General features: G+C 48.0%; 1 protein-coding gene across 4 annotated transcripts in view; it reads left to right on the top strand.

Moving 5' to 3' along the window:
- LOC138295309 (zinc finger protein 436-like) overlaps positions 1 to 19,343 on the top strand; it is a 118,882-nt gene that overhangs the window by 82,052 nt on the left and 17,487 nt on the right. For 3 of the 4 annotated variants that reach the window (XM_069233524.1, XM_069233526.1, XM_069233523.1), the window contains exons 2-3: positions 1,622 to 1,748; positions 3,434 to 3,547. In XM_069233524.1, coding sequence (XP_069089625.1) covers positions 1,622 to 1,748; positions 3,434 to 3,547 — 241 coding nt within the window. The remainder of the gene's footprint in view (positions 1 to 1,621; positions 1,749 to 3,433; positions 3,548 to 19,343) is intronic. The other variant, XM_069233525.1, reaches the window with a different exon arrangement.

The following is a 19,343-nucleotide window of genomic DNA, read 5'->3' as shown; positions in this document are numbered from 1 at the left end:
ATGACTGCCAGACCCATGTCGTGCAGGGTTCCCCATCACTGGGGGACTTCTCCAGTCCCCCAGTGATGGAGGGACAGCCCACGCTGCATTGTTTCTTCAAAGTCCAGGACAATCAAACACATGAGTTTGTTGAAAGATAAAGCACAACTGCAGTGCAGATAGGGGTTGAGGTGTAAATCAAGAAACTGCTAATGTCACCAGAAGCAGTCCAGAGGGTAGTGAACCACTTGTCTACTCCAGGGTTTGTGTCAGTGCCGTGAGGGTGGGGGGCTGACACTGGTGCAAGCAGGGAGGCCAGAGTGGCCTGGATGTCACCTCGGTGTGGCACAGAGGTCTGTGTCGCTTGTGATATCGGCCACTGCTTCTCTTTGAAGAACAGCCCTTCTTGGAAACTTCCTATTAGTTTCACATACAAACAAATGCGAAGTATTTGTAAACCTGCACCTTTCTTGTTTTAGTTTTCTTGTATTGATAAGTGTCTCTGTGCTTCGATTCATGTAGGGATTAGAATGTGGACTCAGTTCAGACTTTAGAAAAAAGCGCCAACCTGCTGGAGGATTTAATTCATTACCAAAGAGAAACTAACAAACCAGTGACTCATTTCATGAACTGCACAGTCCCTTCCATAACTTTACTGAAAGGCAGACATGAGCATATATGTAGGGCTGCAGATCGGCCTCTGATTTGTTTGTTTAAGAGGAAGACTGTAAGGAAATGCCTCCTTGGCATGGTTACCCCCTAACATTTTGCCTTTGCTGATGCTAAGTTATGATTTGTGAGGGGTCCCCAGGGTGGCATCAGACATGCTGCAGCTCTTAGAGACCTTCCCTGGCATCAGGGCCCTTGGTACCAGGGGTACCAGTTACAAGGGACTTACCTGGATGCCAGGGTGTGCCAATTGTGGAGACAAAGGTACAGTTTAGGGAAAGAACACTGGTGCTGGGGCCTGGTTAGCAGGCCTCAGCACACTTCCAAATCATAACTTGGCATCAGCAAAGGCAAAAAGTCAAGGGGTAACCATGCCAAGGAGGCATTTCCTTACTGTGTGTGTTCCTCATTTATTGCCTGTGTGTGTACAACAAATGCTTTACACTACCCTCTGATAAGCCTAACTGCTCGACCACACTACCACAAAATAGAGCACTAGAATTCTCTTTTTGCCACTATCTTACCTCTAAGGGGAACCCTTGGACTCTGTGCATACTATTCCTTACTTTGAAAATAGTGCACACAGAGCCGACTTCCTACAAAGACAACTTAAGGTTATCAATACACCACAGTACCATAGTAGAGTGGTATTACCACTGTATTCCACAGCCTGATAGGAAAGCAAAATAGTGTTACCACTGCACTGCACACCGTAGTCGGACAGAAGAGTGGTACTACCAATGCTGTCCTTACCAAAGAACTCCACACCATTGAAGGAAAACAGATGTAAACTTTGCATGCCACCCCACCAATGCCTGGCAGAGTCATCGTATACTGTGCTGTAGTATGGCGTGCTATGTTACGGAGTGCCAGACGTCCGGCTGGCTTGAATTATGCTATCTTGGTAGAAACAGAACTAAAACTGGCCATTCATTCATCTGTGCTAGTACTAAGAGTATGTCCTTGTTTGTAGATGTCAGTGACATTCACTGATGTTGCCATCTATTTATCGGAGAAGGCATGGGAGCAGCTGGAAGGCTGGAGGAGGGAGCAGTATGAGACTGTGATGAAGGAGATACACAGAGCGCTAGCATCCCTGGGTAAGAAGTGCTGTCTTTTGTGAATAATCTGCTTCGAGCAGAGGCGTCATTGTCACCTAATGCTAAATCTCGGCTTAATATAACATTAGCTACTGGAGGCTGTTAATTCAGTGCATTCTATGCTTAACTTGTAAAAAAAAAAAAAAAAAAAAAAAAAAAAACAGCTTGTCACAAGGCCACAGAACTGTGCACCACCCATTGCACCTGCCAGCGGCGCAACGACGGCCCCAGCACAGCTACTGTCCATTACACTCCTGCCAGTGTGGGAGTTCAGAATATCCCAGCCCCCAAAGCTGTAAGAATGGCTTCAGCAGCAGCTGAAATAGCCTTAGAGCTCTACCGGCCGTTGAAGGCCCACTCCATTGTTAAAGGCCTTAACCGAAGATTCGCTCCTTAACAAGGGAGCAGGCCTTTAATGTCCGTAAAGCCAGCTATGGTGCTATATGGCTATTAGAGCTCGGGGCTTCTACCGCCCATTAGAGTCCCGGAGGACTCAACTGTCTGCAATGCAGCTCCCAACATTCCTAGGTTCTAATAAACTTGGAATGTCTATTGAATTATTAAACAACTTTGCTTTTGTTGTTCTTGTCCCTAAATTAGGTTAAAAAAAATGCCACCATGTGCTAAACTGTCGAGCACCGGAAACCACTGACCCAAATTAAGCACTGAGTGCCTCCTAGCAAGGAGTACCGCAGCTACATATTTGAAATTTACACGCCAAAATGCCTAGCACAAAATTCAAACCCAAAACAAATGAAAGCCAGACCAACCTTATGACCTCAACTCTAGGGATGGACGTGTAGACTGGCATTCAAGGCAAAGAGGCAGGAGATTCAGTACTGTCTGTATGTCACAGTGCTCGGTGCTGGAGTAAAACATCACAGGTGTGGACTGGCAGAGGGAGATGTGCACTGTACAGGATTGTCCCGTATGCAGAGGTACCACGCTCTCCAGTTTCAACCTTGTGTGGAAGTACGGCACCAGATGCCCAGACCAGGAGATGCCCGCACAGGCTCTCTTCCAAAGGAGTAGTGGGTTGCTTCTCTTTATCCTGGGTGATGTGGTGTTCAGTGAATGGTGGGTATGGTGATTCCACCCTCATGCCAGCCCCCATGCATGTTATTATGTTTGTGAAATTAGTTAGATCCCGGAGGTAATACTGGGTACTAAAATGTGTAAAAATAACACTAGTTCCAAGGATTGCACACTTTATTCCAAGTGATTCTGATCCCAGCGTGCTTACTGGGACTTAGCAGCAGTGTTTCCCGTGGTATTATTCTTCACACAGTTTTGCATGTGCAGTTACCACCTGGTGGAGGTAACCGCTGGTTCAAAAACTGGAGCAATGCAATTTATGCTCAGTTCCCACAGGGGATCAGTCTTAAAACCGGCGCAAAGTCTAGTTCCATCTGTTTTAACACTTATGCCTTCAAATTAGTTTCTTCTTAGACATCACCACATTAAAGTAGCCGAGCGCAATGGGGTCTCAGAAGAGAATAAAATGTTTAAGGCTCTTCAATTAAAGCTGGACGTGATCAGCTCAAGAATAGTAACTTATAGACTCATGGTTGTTGAAGAGAGCTGTCCAGGTAGTTCGAAGGTGAAGAATATAATACTGACTTGTGCATCCTGTTATCCCCTCAGTCACAGCAGCTGGATAATATTGTTTTCACTTGCAACCACAGGCCATGGAATCCAGAATCCGCACGTCCTGTTTAGAATTAGGAATGACGAAGAGCTGTGTTTCCGAGATCATCCATACTCAAAGATGAGAGAGAGCGTGGCCACCCCCTGTGCAGGTATAGCAGAGAGAGTTCACCGTCTGTTGTATTTCTGTTTCTGTAGGCTAAAGTACAAATGTTGCACAAGTTATTCTGGTGACCATGCATGCAGTCTATGCTGATAAACAAGGCATAGCATCTCTGCTTATTTCTGTGAGAAGATAGTTAAAGCTGACATAAACAATCACAAGTACACACAGTGGGACACACAGAACAGGGTCTGCAAGGTTCCTTCTGTAACTGGCTGCTGTGAGATCAAGGTAGAGCAACAGTTATGTCACCAGGGATATATTTTCTTAATTTTATTTAATACCACAAGCTCAAGATTTGAAGTAAATACATAAAATATATTTTGCTGTATAAAAACTATTGGCCTGGAGTAAAGTCTTTGAGTATGTGTTCCTCATTTATTGCCTGTGTGTGTACAACAAATGCTTAACACTACACTCTGATAAGCCTACTGCTCGACCACACTACCACAAAATAGAGCATTAGAATTATATCTTTTTGCCACTATCTTACCTCTAAGGGGAACCCTTGGACTCTGTGCATGCTATTTCTTACTTTGAAATAGTACATACAGAGCCAACTTCCTACATCATTGTAGGAGGCTGGACTGTCTTGTAGTGAGTACCAAGGGGTACTTACACCTTGCACCAGGCCCAGGTATCCCTTATTAGTGTATAGGGTGTCTAGCAGCTTAGGCTGATAGATAATGGTAGCTTAGCAGAGCAGCTTAGGCTGAACTAGGAGACGAGTGAAGCTCCTACAGTACCACTAGTGTTACTTGCACAATATCATAAGAAAACACAATACACAGATATACTAAAAATAAAGGTACTTTATTTTTATGACAATATGCCAAAGTATCTCAGTGAGTACCCTCAGTATGAGGATAGTGTAGGAGGCTGGACTGGCTTGTAGTGAGTACCAAGGGGTACTTGCACCTTGCACCAGGCCCAGTTATCCCTTATTAGTGTATAGGGTGTCTAGCAGCTTAGGCTGATAGATAATGGTAGCTTAGCAGAGCAGCTTAGGCTGAACTAGGAGACGTGTGAAGCTACCACAGTACCACAAGTGTCACTTGCACAATATCATAAGAAAACACAATACACAGTTATACTAAAAATAAAGGTACTTTATTTTTATGACAATATGCCAAAGTACCTTAGAGTGTACCCTCAGTGAGAGGATAGGAAATATACACAAGATATATGTACACAATACTAAAAATATGCAGTATAGTCTTAGAAAACAGTGCAAACAATGTATAGTTACAATAGGATGCAATGGGGACACATAGGGATAGGGGCAACACAAACCATATACTCCAAAAGTGGAATGCGAACCACGAATGGACCCCAAACCTATGTGACCTTGTAGAGGGTCGCTGGGACTGTAAGAAAACAGTGAGGGTTAGAAAAATAGCCCACCCCAAGACCCTGAAAAGTGAGTGCACTGAAGTTCCCCAAAGAGCACAGAAGTCGTGATAGGGGAATTCTGCAGGAAATACACAAACCAGCAATGCAACAACGATGGATTTCCAAACGAGGGTACCTGTGGAACAAGGGGACCAAGTCCAAAAGTCACAAGCAAGTCGGAGATGGGCAGATGCCCAGGAAATGCCAGCTGTGGGTGCAAAGAAGCTGCTACTAGGCAGTAGAAGCTGAGGATTCTGCAGGAACGACAAAGGCTAGAGACTTCCCCTTTGGAGGATGGATCCCCCACAACGTGGAGAGTCGTGCAGAAGTGTCCCGCCGAAAGACCGCCAACAAGCCTTGCTAGCTGCAAATCGTGCGGTTAGGGTTTTCGGATGCTGCTGTGGCCCAGGAGGGACCAGGATGTCGCCAATTGCGTCAGGGGACAGAGGGGGCGCCCAGCAAGACAAGGAGCCCTCTCAGAAGCAGGCAGCACCCGTAGAAGTGCCGGAACAGTGCCGTAGAAGAGGAGTGAAACGGTGCTCACCCGAAGTTGCACAAAGGAGTTCCACACCGCCGGAGGACAACTTAGAAAGTCGTGCAATGCAGGTTAGAGTGCCGTGGACCCAGGCTTGGCTGTGCACAAAGGATTTCCGCCGGAAGTGCACAGAGGCCGGAGTAGCTGCAAAAGACGCGGTTCCCAGCAATGCAGTCTGGCGTGGGGAGGCAAGGACTTACCTCCACCAAACTTGGACTGAAGAGTCACTGGACTGTGGGGGTCACTTGGACAGAGTCGCTGGATTCGAGGGACCTCGCTCGTCGTGCTGAGAGGAGACCCAAGGGACCGGTAATGCAGCTTTTTGGTGCCTGCGGTTGCAGGGGGAAGATTCCGTCGACCCACGGGAGATTTCTTCTGAGCTTCTGGTGCAGAGAGGAGGCAGGCTACCCCCACAGCATGCACAAGCAGGAAAACAGTCGAGAAGGCGGCAGGATCAGCGTTACAGAGTTGCAGTAGTCGTCTTTGCTACTATGTTGCAGGTTTGCAGGCTTCCAGCGCGGTCAGCAGTCGATTCCTTATCAGAAGGTGAAGAGGGAGATGCAGAGGAACTCGGCTGAGCTCATGCATTCGTTATCTAAAGTTTCCCCAGAGACAGAGACCCTAAATAGCCAGAAAAGAGGGTTTGGCTACCTAGAAGAGAGGATAGGCTACTAACACCTGAAGGAGCCTATCAGCAGGAGTCTCTGACGTCACCTGGTGGCACTGGCCACTCAGAGCAGTCCAGTGTGCCAGCAGCACCTCTGTTTCCAAGATGGCAGAGGTCTGGAGCACACTGGAGGAGCTCTGGACACCTCCCAGGGGAGGTGCAGGTCAGGGGAGTGGTCACTCCCCTTTCCTTTGTCCAGTTTCGCGCCAGAGCAGGGGCTAAGGGGTCCCTGAACCGGTGTAGACTGGCTTATGCAGAATTGGGCACCTCTGTGCCCAACAAAGCATTTCCAGAGGCTGGGGGAGGCTACTCCTCCCCTGCCTTCACACCATTTTCCAAAGGGAGAGGGTGTCACATCCTCTCTCAGAGGAAGTTCTTTGTTCTGCCATCCTGGGCCAGGCCTGGCTGGACCCCAGGAGGGCAGCTGCCTGTCTGAGGGGTTGGCAGCAGCAGCAGCTGCAGTGAAACCCCAGGAAGGGCAGTTTGGCAGTACCAGGGTCTGTGCTACAGACCACTGGGATCATGGGATTGTGCCAACCACGCCAGGATGGTATAGAGGGGGCAATTCCATGATCATAGACATGTTACATGGCCATATTCGGAGTTACCATGGTGAAGCTACATATAGGTAGTGACCTATATGTAGTGCACGCGTGTAATGGTGTCCCCGCACTCACAAAGTTCAGGGAATTGGCTCTGAACAATGTGGGGGCACCTTGGCTAGTGCCAGGGTGCCCTCACACTAAGTAACTTTGCACCTAACCTTTACCAGGTAAAGGTTAGACATATAGGTGACTTATAAGTTACTTAAGTGCAGTGTAAAATGGCTGTGAAATAACGTGGACGTTATTTCACTCAGGCTGCAGTGGCAGGCCTGTGTAAGAATTGTCAGAGCTCCCTATGGGTGGCAAAAGAAATGCTGCAGCCCATAGGGATCTCCTGGAACCCCAATACCCTGGGTACCTCAGTACCATATACTAGGGAATTATAAGGGTGTTCCAGTAAGCCAATGTAAATTGGTAAAAATGGTCACTAGCCTGTCAGTGACAATTTGGAAAGAAATGAGAGAGCATAACCACTGAGGTTCTGATTAGCAGAGCCTCAGTGAGACAGTTAGTCACTACACAGGTAACACATTCAGGCACACTTATGAGCACTGGGGCCCTGGGTTACCAGGGTCCCAGTGACACATACAACTAAAACAACATATATACAGTGAAAAATGGGGGTAACATGCCAGGCAAGATGGTACTTTCCTACACAACCCCCCCCCCCCCCCCCCAAACGAAGGACAATAAGACTAGCCATGACCTGATGAGTCGTCATTGTCTAAGTGGAAATATCTGGAGAGTCCATCTGCATTGGAGTGGCTACTCCCAGGTCTATGTTCCACTGTATAGTCCATTCCCTGTAGGGATATGGACCACCTCAACAATTTAGGATTTTCACCTTTCATTTGTTTTAGCCAAAGTAGAGGTTTGTGGTCTGTCTGAACAATGAAGTGAGTGCCAAACAGGTATGGCCTCAACTTCTTCAGAGCCCAGACCACAGCAAAGGCCTCCCTCTCAATGGCAGACCAACGCTTTTCTCTAGGGGTCAACCTTCTACTAATAAAAGCAACAGGTTGATCCTGGCCCTCAGAATTAAGTTGTGATAGGACTGCCCCTACTCCTAATTCAGATGCATCAGTTTGGACATAGAATTTTTTAGAGTAAAAAGGGCTTTTCAGGACAGGTGCAGAGCACATGGCCTGCTTCAGCTCCTCAAAAGCTTTCTGACAGTTTGCTGTCCATAATACCTTTTTAGGCATTTTCTTGGATGTGAGGTCATTAAGAGGGGCTGCAATGGAGCCATAGTTCTTAATGAACCTCCTGTAATACCCAGTGAGGCCTAGGAAGGCTCTCACCTGAGTCTAAGTGGTAGGGGGAACCCAATCAATAATAGTTTGGATTTTCCCCTGAAGTGGTGCAATCTGTTCCCCACCAACAAGGTGTCCCAGATAAACCACCTTACCCTGCCCTTTCTGATGGATACAACTACCTGTGGATTCCTCACCTCATGAATACTCCCATGGCGCCAGCATTCTACAGAAATCTTCTTACTAGTCTCTGCACGTCGACGAGGACGTCACTGTCTCGCACGCGACGCCGTCTGACGTCATACAGGCAATAAGAGGTCCTCGACGACGTGCGGACGTCAGTTCCCTTTTTTCCGTGCATTCGAAACGGTTATCTTCGAGGGAGCAACTGTTACTCTTGCGGTTACAGTGTATATCTTGCTGCGTACTCTTTCTCTGTGGAAATAATGTCGCAGAGAAAGTCTGGATTTAAGCCTTGTCGTGAGTGTGGAGGCAAGATGTCGGTGACGGATCCTCATTCCGATTGCCTTTGGTGTTTGAGCTCCGACCACGACGTCTCGACTTGTGATTCATGTCAGCACATGAATCCGAAGGCCCTTAAAGAACGTGAGGCGAAGCTGTTTATGGCCAAGTCAAAGGAGAAGCATCACAAGAAGTCTTCTCCAAAACATCGGCGTCATCGAGACTCCCGGCGCCGTAGAGAATCTCGGCGTCATTCAAGGGAGGCTCGTTCCAGGTCTCCGGATCGGCGCCGAAAGACATGGGAGGTCAGCCCCACGGTGACGCCGCATCCTTCGACGCCGTTGCCCTCTCCGGCGTCACCAAATTCGCCTGGACAGGCGTCGGTGATTGAGGTATTGGAGCCTCAAGTGTTTTCTCCGGCGCAGACGCCGAGGCCGGAGTCGGGGTCGCCTCCGAGACAGGCACCCCAGTATCCGGCTTTTCCCACCCCTGGAGCCGATAGTTCCGCATTCTTGAATGCGATGTATGCCATCTTCCAACAGATGGCTCCAGGGGGTGCTCCGGCTGGGCCTTTGGCCTTTTCTTTGGGTGATCCTGCGCCTCTTCGGCCGGCACCCTTTATGCCCTTTCTCCCGTTTGGGAATGTGGGCTCGGTGCCAGTGTCGGCGCCGGTGGCCGCTCCGGTGGCTTCGGAGGGATTGGCCCCAGGGATTTCCATCCCGTCGACGTCGAGATTTCGGCCTGTGACTCCGGTGGGTCCATCTGTTTCAGCTGCTCTTCAGTCGGCGCCGAAGTTACCCATGGCGCCGGATGCGGCGTCGGTGGCTTCGGAAGATCGGCGCCGATCTCCGACTTCGGCGGAGGCATTGTCGACTCCGCGGATTGAGCAACGACTGCATTCAAGGAGGCGTGCTCTCCGGGTACTAGAAGAGCAGGAGTACCAACGAGCCCTAGAGGAAGGAGAGCTAGAGAACTCGGGTGATGGGCTGCGTGGACTGGAGTTGGCCAGTGGGCTGGACACTTCCCCTGAGTGGGACCTTTCGTCCCCGGGGGAATATACTGAGGAAGCGGCTTCCTTTCATACAGTGGTACGGAAGGCAGCTAGTTTTTTGGACCTGCCTTTGCCGGTGGTGGAGGCAAAACAAAACCTTTTGACGGAGGTGTTGCATCCGGCCTCAGCCGCGGCGGAGCCTCTGTTACCTTTTAATGACGCTCTGCTGGATCCGGTTTTAGAGGTGTGGAAGAGGCCGGCATCTTCCCCAGCAGTTCACAGAGCCGTGGCCAGGAGGTATCGGACGGCTCCAACTGATCCTGGTTTCCTATCTAGGCACCCTACGCCGGAGAGCTTGGTAGTGCAGGCCTCCTGTTCGTCCAAGTCAGCGCCTGGTTCTTTCCCGACGGTGCCTGGGGACAGAGACTCAAAAAAGCTAGAGGCGCAGTCGAAGAAGATTTTTTCGTCCTGCAGTCTGGCGTTAAAGGCCACTAATGCGACCTGTATCCTGGGGAGGTATATTCATGCTCTGATGGATGACATCTCCTCTTCGTTTACAGAGCTTCCCCAGGGTCTTTTGGATCTTGTCTCTGATGCCCAGGCTGCTGCGACCCAAATTATCCAGACGGGACTGGATACCACCGACTCGGTAGCCAGAGCAATGGGCACAACTGTGGTGGAAAGGAGACAGGCCTGGCTCCGTAACTCGGGCTTTTCGGCAGATGTACAGTCCACATTGTTGGATCTCCCGTTTGATGGGGACAAACTGTTTGGGGCTAAGGCTGATTCGGCCTTGGAACGTTTTAAGGAGAGCAGGGCCACGGCTAAGTCGTTGGGACTCCAAGCTCCTTCTTCCACGGCCTCTTCCAGATTCTTCAGGAGGTTTCGTGGATTTGGGCGTGGCTCTTCCTCCTCTTCCTTTCGGGGAAGATATCAGCAACCTGCCTCTTCCCACCCCTATAGATCTTTTAGGGGGAGGGGTAGGGTCCGCACCAGGGGAGCCTCTCAGCAGCACTCTGCCTCTTCCTCATCCTCTGGCGGGGTGCAGCAGGGGAAGCAGCCTTAGGCTTCCACCATTTCCCACTCACTCCTCTCCTGTAGGGGGAAGATTACAGCATTTTCTCACCAAATGGGAGACTGTTACGTCGGACACTTGGGTTCTCAGTGTTGTGGGAAAAGGCTACACCCTTCCCTTTCGGGAGTTTCCGCCCCTCATCCCGCCCCGCCCTTCGTATTGTTCACAAGAACACCTCCTGTTGCTAGAACAGGAGGTAGAAGTCCTCCTTTTAAAGGGCGCGGTGGAGTTGGTCCCGGAGCAGGAAAGGGGTCAAGGAGTTTACTCAAGGTATTTCCTGATTCCCAAGAAGGATGGTCGTTTGAGACCAATTCTGGACCTGAGGATCTTGAATTGGTTCCTCAAGCAGGAAAAGTTCAAGATGCTGACCCTAGCACAGGTGCTTTTGGCGTTGAACATGGAAGACTGGATGGTGTCTGTCGACTTGCAGGATGCTTACTTTCATATCCTGATACTCAAGTCACACAGGAAGTATCTCCGGTTTGTGGTGGGATCGCAACACTACCAGTTTGCGGTCCTTCCGTTTGGTCTTACTTCAGCACCTCGAGTCTTCACGAAGGTGATGTCGGTGGTTGCGGCAGAGCTCAGAAGGAAGGGGATAGCAGTATTCCCTTACTTGGACGATTGGTTGATCAAAGCCAAGTCCCCGGAGCTTGTGTTGCGTCATCTGCAGTCAACAACCCAGTTGTTGTTCGACCTGGGCTTTTCGGTGAACGAGCCCAAATCTCACCTGGAGCCCTCTCAGCGCCTCCTGTTCATAGGGGAAGTACTGGATACAACATTGGGTCGGGCCTTTCCTCCGCCTCAGCGGATTCAAGATATTCAGGATTTGGTTCCAATGTTTCGAAATGGAGCGGTAGTTCCAGTCCTCAAGGTCCTTCGTCTGCTCGGTCTTTTTGCCTCCTGCATTCTGTTGGTCACGCATGCTCGCTGGCACATGAGGGCTCTTCAGTGGTGCCTCCGAAGGCAGTGGTCTCAACACAGAGGGGATCTAGAGGGTACTGTCAAGATCTCCAGAGATGCTGCTGTGGATTTGAAGTGGTGGATTGCAAGCAACAATCTTTCACAAGGAAAGCCGTTCCAGCAGTCGCCACCAGTGGCCACAGTCATAACGGATGCTTCCACTCTAGGGTGGGGAGCTCATCTGGGGGATCTGGAGATCAAAGGTCTTTGGTCTCCAGAGGAACAGATTTTTCACATCAATCTGTTAGAGTTACGGGCTGTACGTCTGGCTCTCAAGGCCTTCCTCCCTTCCCTTCGTGGTCAGTCGGTACAGGTCCTAACGGACAATACTACCACGATGTGGTACATAAACAAGCAGGGAGGAGTGGGGTCGTACCTTCTCTGCAGAGAAGCTCTTCGACTATGGTCCTGGGCAAAGGACCATCGGATTTGCTTGATAGCAAACCATCTGGCCGGAGTCTTGAACGTGCGTGCGGACAGTCTCAGTCGCCACTTCTCGGCAGACCACGAGTGGCGTCTCCATCCAGATCAAGTCCGTTTAATCTTCCAGAAGTGGGGGTTTCCTCGGGTAGATCTGTTCGCCACTCGAGAGAACGCGCATTGTCCGTTGTTCTGCAGCCTTCAGTATCCGATGCAGGAAGCGTTGGGGGACGCGTTTCAAATGACCTGGTGCGGCCAGTTGCTTTACGCGTTTCCTCCCATACCCTTGATTCCTCGAGTATTGAGGAAGATTCGCCAAGACCGGGCTCTAGTAATCTTAATAGCTCCGGATTGGCCAAGGAGGGTGTGGTACTCCGACCTTCTCCAACTCTCAACGTGCCCGCCGCTCCGTCTCCCTTTCAGGGCAGACCTCCTCTCACAGTCGCAGGGGCAGGTTCTACACCCCAACCTCCAGAGTCTGCACCTACATGCCTGGAGATTGAACGGGGCAACCTGAGTTCCTTCTCTCTCCCGCCTGAGGTAGTGGATGTTATATTAGCGGCCAGGCGACACTCCACTAAATCTATCTACGCTAATAGGTGGTCTAAATTTGTTGCGTGGTGTGGAGAGAGGCAGATTGATCCTTTACATGCACATCTATCGGACGTTTTGTCTTTTGCTCTATCTCTGGCGCAGAAAGGTTGTGCAGTGGCTACCATTAAAGGTTATTTATCGGCCTTGTCAGCCTTCATATGTCTTCCAGACCAACCATCTTTATTTAAATCTCCTATTGTTATCAGATTCTTGAAAGGTCTTCTAAATCAATATCCTCCAAAGCCATTCGTTATGCCGCAATGGGATTTGTCCTTAGTCCTGACTTTCCTTATGGGGTCCCCTTTTGAACCTATGCATTCTTGCCCCTTGAGGTATTTGGTTTTAAAAACAGTCTTCCTGATAGCTATAACATCAGCAAGGAGAGTGAGTGAGTTGCAGGCCTTATCAGTAAAACCCCCTTATACAACTTTTTATGGGGATAAGGTGGTGTTGAGGACCAAGGCTGCTTTCCTCCCGAAGGTTGTTTCACCCTTCCATTTGGCTCAGGCAATTACTTTGTCCACGTTCTATCCTCCGCCTCATCCTTCCAAAGAGGAAGAAAGACTGCACCGTCTGGACCCAAAGAGAGCTTTGAGCTTCTTTATCGATAGAACAAAGGATTTCAGGCTGGAGGATCAGCTGTTTATTGGATACGTGGGCAAGAGGAGAGGAAAGGCAGTCCACAAGAGAACACTATCCAGGTGGGTTGTTCTTTGCATTAAAATATGTTACTCTTTGGCAAAGAAGGATCCTCCTGAGGGCATTAGAGCTCATTCCACCAGAGCTAAGTCGGCCACTTCGGCCTTAGCCAGAGGTGTTCCTGTGGTCGACATCTGCAAGGCCGCAACTTGGTCGTCCCTTCACACTTTTGCAAAACATTACTGTTTAGATTCTGAGGTTAGAAGGGACGGCCATTTTGCACGGTCAGTGCTGCAGGATTTCTTGGTTTGACCATTTAGGCACCCACCGCCGGGCGTGGTACTGCTTTGGGACTCTATTCATGAGGTGAGGAATCCACAGGTAGTTGTATCCATCAGAAGAACGAGTTACTTACCTTCGGTAACGACTTTTCTGGTGGATACATTAGCTACCTGTGGATTCCTCACAGTCCCACCCGCCTCCCCGTTGCCTTTATGGTCTTGCCAAGTAATCCTTGAGTGTGCTCCTCTTGGTCTTTGAGGGTGCAATAGATGTATATATAGAATATATTTATATATATATAGGTATATGTGTATATATCTTTATGTATATACTTGGTGTGTGTATATATTTTAAAAGAGAGAGTTTTATATATATATTTATATATATATATATATATATATATATATATGTACATAAAAAGATTTACAGTTATTCATACAATGTGGTGTATTTTTACAATATAATGGATGTTGCTTTGTTCTTTCATTGCATTGCCTGGTTGTTCTCATGCACGTAAAAAATGATTGGTACTGACGTCCGCACGTCGTCGAGGACCTCTTATTGCCTGTATGACGTCAGACGGCGTCGCGTGCGAGACAGTGACGTCCTCGTCGACGTGCAGAGACTAGTAAGAAGATTTCCGTAGAATGCTGGCGCCATGGGAGTATTCATGAGGTGAGGAATCCACAGGTAGCTAATGTATCCACCAGAAAAGTCGTTACCGAAGGTAAGTAACTCGTTCATCTGGCACTTTGAAGCCTCGATAGTGAGGCCTGCCTTTTGCAGAGCCTCCAAAACTTTCCATAGGTGGACCAGGTGATCATCCCAGCTGGAGCTAAAGACAGCTATATCGTCCAAATATGCTGCACTGAAAGCTTCCAGCCCTTGCAGGACTGTGTTCACCATCCTCTGAAAAGTGGCAGGTGCATTTTTCAAACCAAAAGGCATTACAGTAAACTGGTAATGTCCTCCAATGGTAGAAAATGCAGTCTTAGGTTTAGCATCTTCTGATAATTTGATCTGCCAATACCCTGCAGTCAAATCAAAAGTGCTTAGATACTTGGCAGATGCCAGTGTATCTATAAGCTCATCTGCCCTGGGTATAGGGTGAGCATCAGTTTTGGTTACCAAGTTGAGACCTCTATAGTCTACACAAAACCTCATTTCCTTCTTTCCATCTTTAGAATTGGGTTTTGGTACCAGTACCACAGGAGAAGCCCATGGACTGTCAGAGTGCTCAACCACTCCTAGTTCCAACATTTTCTGAACTTCTTGCTTTATGCAGTCCCTGACATGGTCAGGCTGCCTATAGATCTTACTTTTGACAGGTAAACTGTCTCCAGTATCTATAGTGTGCTCACACCAAGAAGTGGTGCCTGGCACAGTAGAGAAGAGTTCTGAAAATTGTCCTAGGAGATTTATGCAATTATCTTTCTGCTCAGCAGTAAGACAATCAGCCAAAACTACACCTTCCACAAGAGCATCTTGTTCTGTGGAAGAGAAGAGATCAGGTAGAGGATCACTGTCTTCTTCCTGTCCCTCATCAGTTGCCATGAGCAGGGTGAGATCAGCCCTGTCATAGTAGGGTTTCAGGCGGTTGACATGGAGCACCCTAAGGGGACTCCTGGCAGTGCCTAAGTCAACCAAGTAGGTGACTTCACCCTTCTTTTCAACAATTGTGTGGGATCCACTCCATTTATCTTGGAGTGCTCTTGGGGCCACAGGCTCCAAGACCCACACTTTCTGCCCTGGTTGGTACTGAACCAAAACAGCCTTCTGATCATGCCATTGCTTCTGGAGCTCTTGGCTGGCCTGAAGGTTTTTACTGGCCTTTTTCATGTACTCAGCCATCCTTGATCTGAGGCCAAGTACATAATCCACAATATCCTGCTTAGGAGCTTTTAAAGGTTGTTCCCAACCCTCCTTTAAAAGTGTGAGTGGACCCCTAACAGGGTGTCCAAAAAGAAGTTCAAAGGGGCTGAAGCCCACTCCTTTCTGGGGTACCTCCCTGTAGGCAAAAAGGAGGCATGGTAGAAGGATATCCCATCTCCTGCGGAGTTTTTCAGGGAGTCCCATAATCATGCCTTTGAGAGTTTTATTAAATCTCTCCACCAGTCCATTTGTTTGTGGATGATAGGGTGTTGTGAACTTGTACGTTACACCACACTCCTTCCACATGGCCTTTAAGTATGCAGACATGAAATTGCTTCCTCTGTCTGATACTACTTCCTTTGGGAAGCCCACCCTGGAAAATATTCCCAGGAGGGCCTTTGCCACTGCAGGAGCTGTAGTGGTCCTTAAAGGAATTGCTTCAGGGTATCTTGTGGCATGGTCCACTACCACCAAGATAAACCTATTGCCTGAAGCAGTAGGAGGGTCAAGGGGGCCAACTATGTCAACCCCTACCCTTTCAAAGGGAACCCCAACCACAGGCAGTGGGATAAGGGGTGCCTTTGGAGTGCCACCTGTCTTGCCACTGGCTTGACAGGTTTCACAGGACTTGCAAAATTCTTTTGTGTCCTCAGACATCCTAGGCCAATGAAACAGGGGAACAAGTCTGTCCCAAGTTTTCATTTGTCCTAGATGCCCAGCTAAGGGAATGTCATGTGCCAGTGTTAGGAGGAACTTTCTGTACTCCTGAGGAATCACTAATCTCCTGGCAGCTCCAGGTTTAGGATCCCTATGCTCAGTGTACAAGAGGTTGTCCTCCCAGTAAACTCTGTGAGAGTCACTGACATCCCCATTAGCCTGTTTGACAGCTTGCTGTCTGAGACCCTCTAATGTGGGACAGGTTTGCTGTGCCACACTCAGCTCCTCTCTGGCAGGCCCCCCTTCACCCAAAAGCTCAGCAGTGTCTGCTTCCAGCTCCTCTGGTGTAGGTTCTGCACAGGGAGGGAATTCTTCTTCCTCAGAAGTAGAATCCACTGTAGAGGGAGGGATAGTAGGAAGTGGTTTGCTTCTACTAGCCCTAGCTTTAGGGAGCACTTGGTCCATTGTTCCAGGATCCAAGCTTCCCTGTCCTTTTTGCTTTTTGGCCTGAGCCCTTGTCAAAGCAAAAATATGCCCTGGGATGCCCAGCATTGCTGCATGGGCCTCCAACTCCACATCTGACCAAGCTGATGTCTCCAAATCATTCCCTAATAGACAGTCTACAGGTAAATCTGAAGCTACCACAACTTTCTTTGGACCAGTTACCCCCCCCCCCCCAGTTGAGATTTACAACAGCCATGGGGTGGCTTTGTGTTATGTTGTGAGCATCGGTTACTTGGTACTGGTGTCCAAGTATGTGTTGTTCAGGGTGCACCAGTTTCTCAATCACCATTGTGACACTGGCACCTGTGTTCCTGTAGGCCTGGACCTCAACACCATTTATTAGGGTTAGTTGCTTGTACTTCTCCAAGTTATGGGGGCAAGCAACCAAAGTGGCTAAATCAATAGCCCCTTCAGAGACTAAAGTAGCCTCTGTGGTCTCCCTAATTAGACCAACCCCAACTAAATTACCAAAAGTGAGCCCAGCTACTCCCTTGGATTGGCTATTAGTAGGTTTGCTCCCACCACCACTGCTATTAGTAGGGACACTAGGTGTAGCAGTAGGGGTTGTAGTGGTAGGAGCTGTGGTGCCTTTCTTTGGACAACTGGGATCTGTTGTCCAATGGCCTTTTATTTTACATAAATAGCACCATGGTTTCTTTTCCTTGTTCTGATTAAAGGAGGATTTGGACCCACCACCCCCACCAGAGTGTTTTTGTGGGCCTGATGAAGACTAATTTTTAGATTTGTCCCCACCCTTGTCTGAAGACTTACCATCCTTCTTTTTGTTGCCATCTTTGTCACCCCCTGTATGAACTTTTCTGTTCACTCTTGTTCTGACCCATTTGTTTGCCTTCTTTCCCAATTCTTGGGGAGAGGTCAGATCAGAGTCCACCAAGTACTGGTGCAACAAATCAGACACACAATTATTAAGAATATGCTCTCTCAGGATCAAGTTATACAGGCTGTCATAATCAGTAACTTTACTGCCATGTAACCACCCCTCCAAGGCCTTCACTGAATGGTCAATAAAATCAACCCAGTCTTGTGAAGACTCCTTTTTGGTCTCTCTGAACTTTATCCTGTACTGTTCAGTGGTTAAGCCATAACCATCCAGGAGTGCATTCTTAAGAACTTGGAAATTATTAGCATCATTTTCTTTCACAGTAAGGAGCCTATCCCTACCTTTTCCACTAAATGATAGCCATAGGATAGCAGCCCACTGCCTTTGAGGGACATCCTGTACAACACAGGCCCTCTCAAGTGCAGCAAACCACTTGTTAATGTCATCCCCCTCCTTCTAAGGGGGAACTATCTTGTGCAGATTCCTGGAATCATGCTCTTTTGCAGGATGACTATGGGGAATACTGCTGCTGCCACCATGGGTATCTAAACCCAACTTCTGTCTTTCCTTCTCTAATTCAAAAGACTGTCTATCCAAATCCAGCTGTTGCTTTTTAAGCTTCAGTCTGGTTTGTTCCACCCTCAACTTATTGAGTTCCCTCTCTAACATTCTGTCATCAGGGTTGGTGGGAGGGACATTTCTAGAAACAGAGCTATGATGGGAATGAACAGAAGGAGACCTGTCCCTTACAGAAGCCAACTTAACAGCTTGGTTTACAGAAACATTACTACCAGTATGGTGAGAATAAATGCTTTTGCTATGATGTGAGACAACACTATTTATTTGGTGTGGCTCATCATCATTACCATCTATGCTAGATTGTCTAGTAATGGGCAGGCTAGGAAGTTTCTTTCCTGAATCTTTTCCTGGGGGAGTCCCTGAATCAGATTGGGAACTATTAGGTACTTTTTCAACAGATGGGGCACCTATGGCCCTATCCTGTTCTCTAAGCATGTTTAGTAACAGTTCCAAGGAAGGATTCTTCCCTACACTCAAACCTCTCTCTATACAGAGACTCCTTGCTCTTTTCCAGCTAAGGTTGTCATATGCAAGTTTGGACAGATCAACTCTTTGGCCTGTGCCAGACATTTTTAGAGAGAGTTAAAGTGATAGAAAAAGAGAAAAAAGTTTTCAGAACTTTTTGGAAAGACAGAAAAAAACTTTTTAAACTTTTAAGAACTTTTTGAAAGTTTAGAGGTACTTTTCAGCACTTAGAAAAGAGTGAAAAGAGGAAATGCAAAACTTTTTGGCTATGTGTATATACACTGACCTTGTTTTGTATATTTTTCTCTTATGAAAAGTACAATGACAAGAGTGGTAAGTAGTCTCAAGCACTTATCCCACCACTGCACAACCAATGTAGGAGGCTGGACTGGCTTGTAGTGAGTACCAAGGGGTACTTGCACCTTGCACCAGGCCCAGTTATCCCTTATTAGTGTATAGGGTGTCTAGCAGCTTAGGCTGATAGATAATGGTAGCTTAGCAGAGCAGCTTAGGCTGAACTAGGAGACGTGTGAAGCTACTACAGTACCACTTAGTGTCATATGCACAATATCATAAGAAAACACAATACACAGTTATACTAAAAATAAAGGTACTTTATTTTTATGACAATATGCCAAAGTATCTTAGAGTGTACCCTCAGTGAGAGGATAGGAAATATACACAAGATATATATACACAATAGCAAAAATATGCAGTATAGTCTTAGAAAACAGTGCAAACAATGTATAGTTACAATAGGATGCAATGGAAGCACATAGGGATAGGGGCAACACAAACCATATACTCCAAAAGTGGAATGCGAACCACGAATGGACCCCAAACCTATGTGACCTTGTAGAGGGTCGCTGGGACTATTAGAAAATAGTAAGGGTTAGAAAAATACCCCACCCCAAGACCCTGAAAAGTGAGTGCAAAGTGCACTAAAGTTCCCCAAAGGACATAGAAGTCGTGATAGGGGAATTCTGCAG

Source organism: Pleurodeles waltl, chromosome 5, assembly GCF_031143425.1.
Source record: "Pleurodeles waltl isolate 20211129_DDA chromosome 5, aPleWal1.hap1.20221129, whole genome shotgun sequence".
NCBI classification, from domain to species: Eukaryota; Metazoa; Chordata; class Amphibia; order Caudata; family Salamandridae; genus Pleurodeles; species Pleurodeles waltl.
This window is presented reverse-complemented; position numbering and strand designations above follow the sequence as displayed.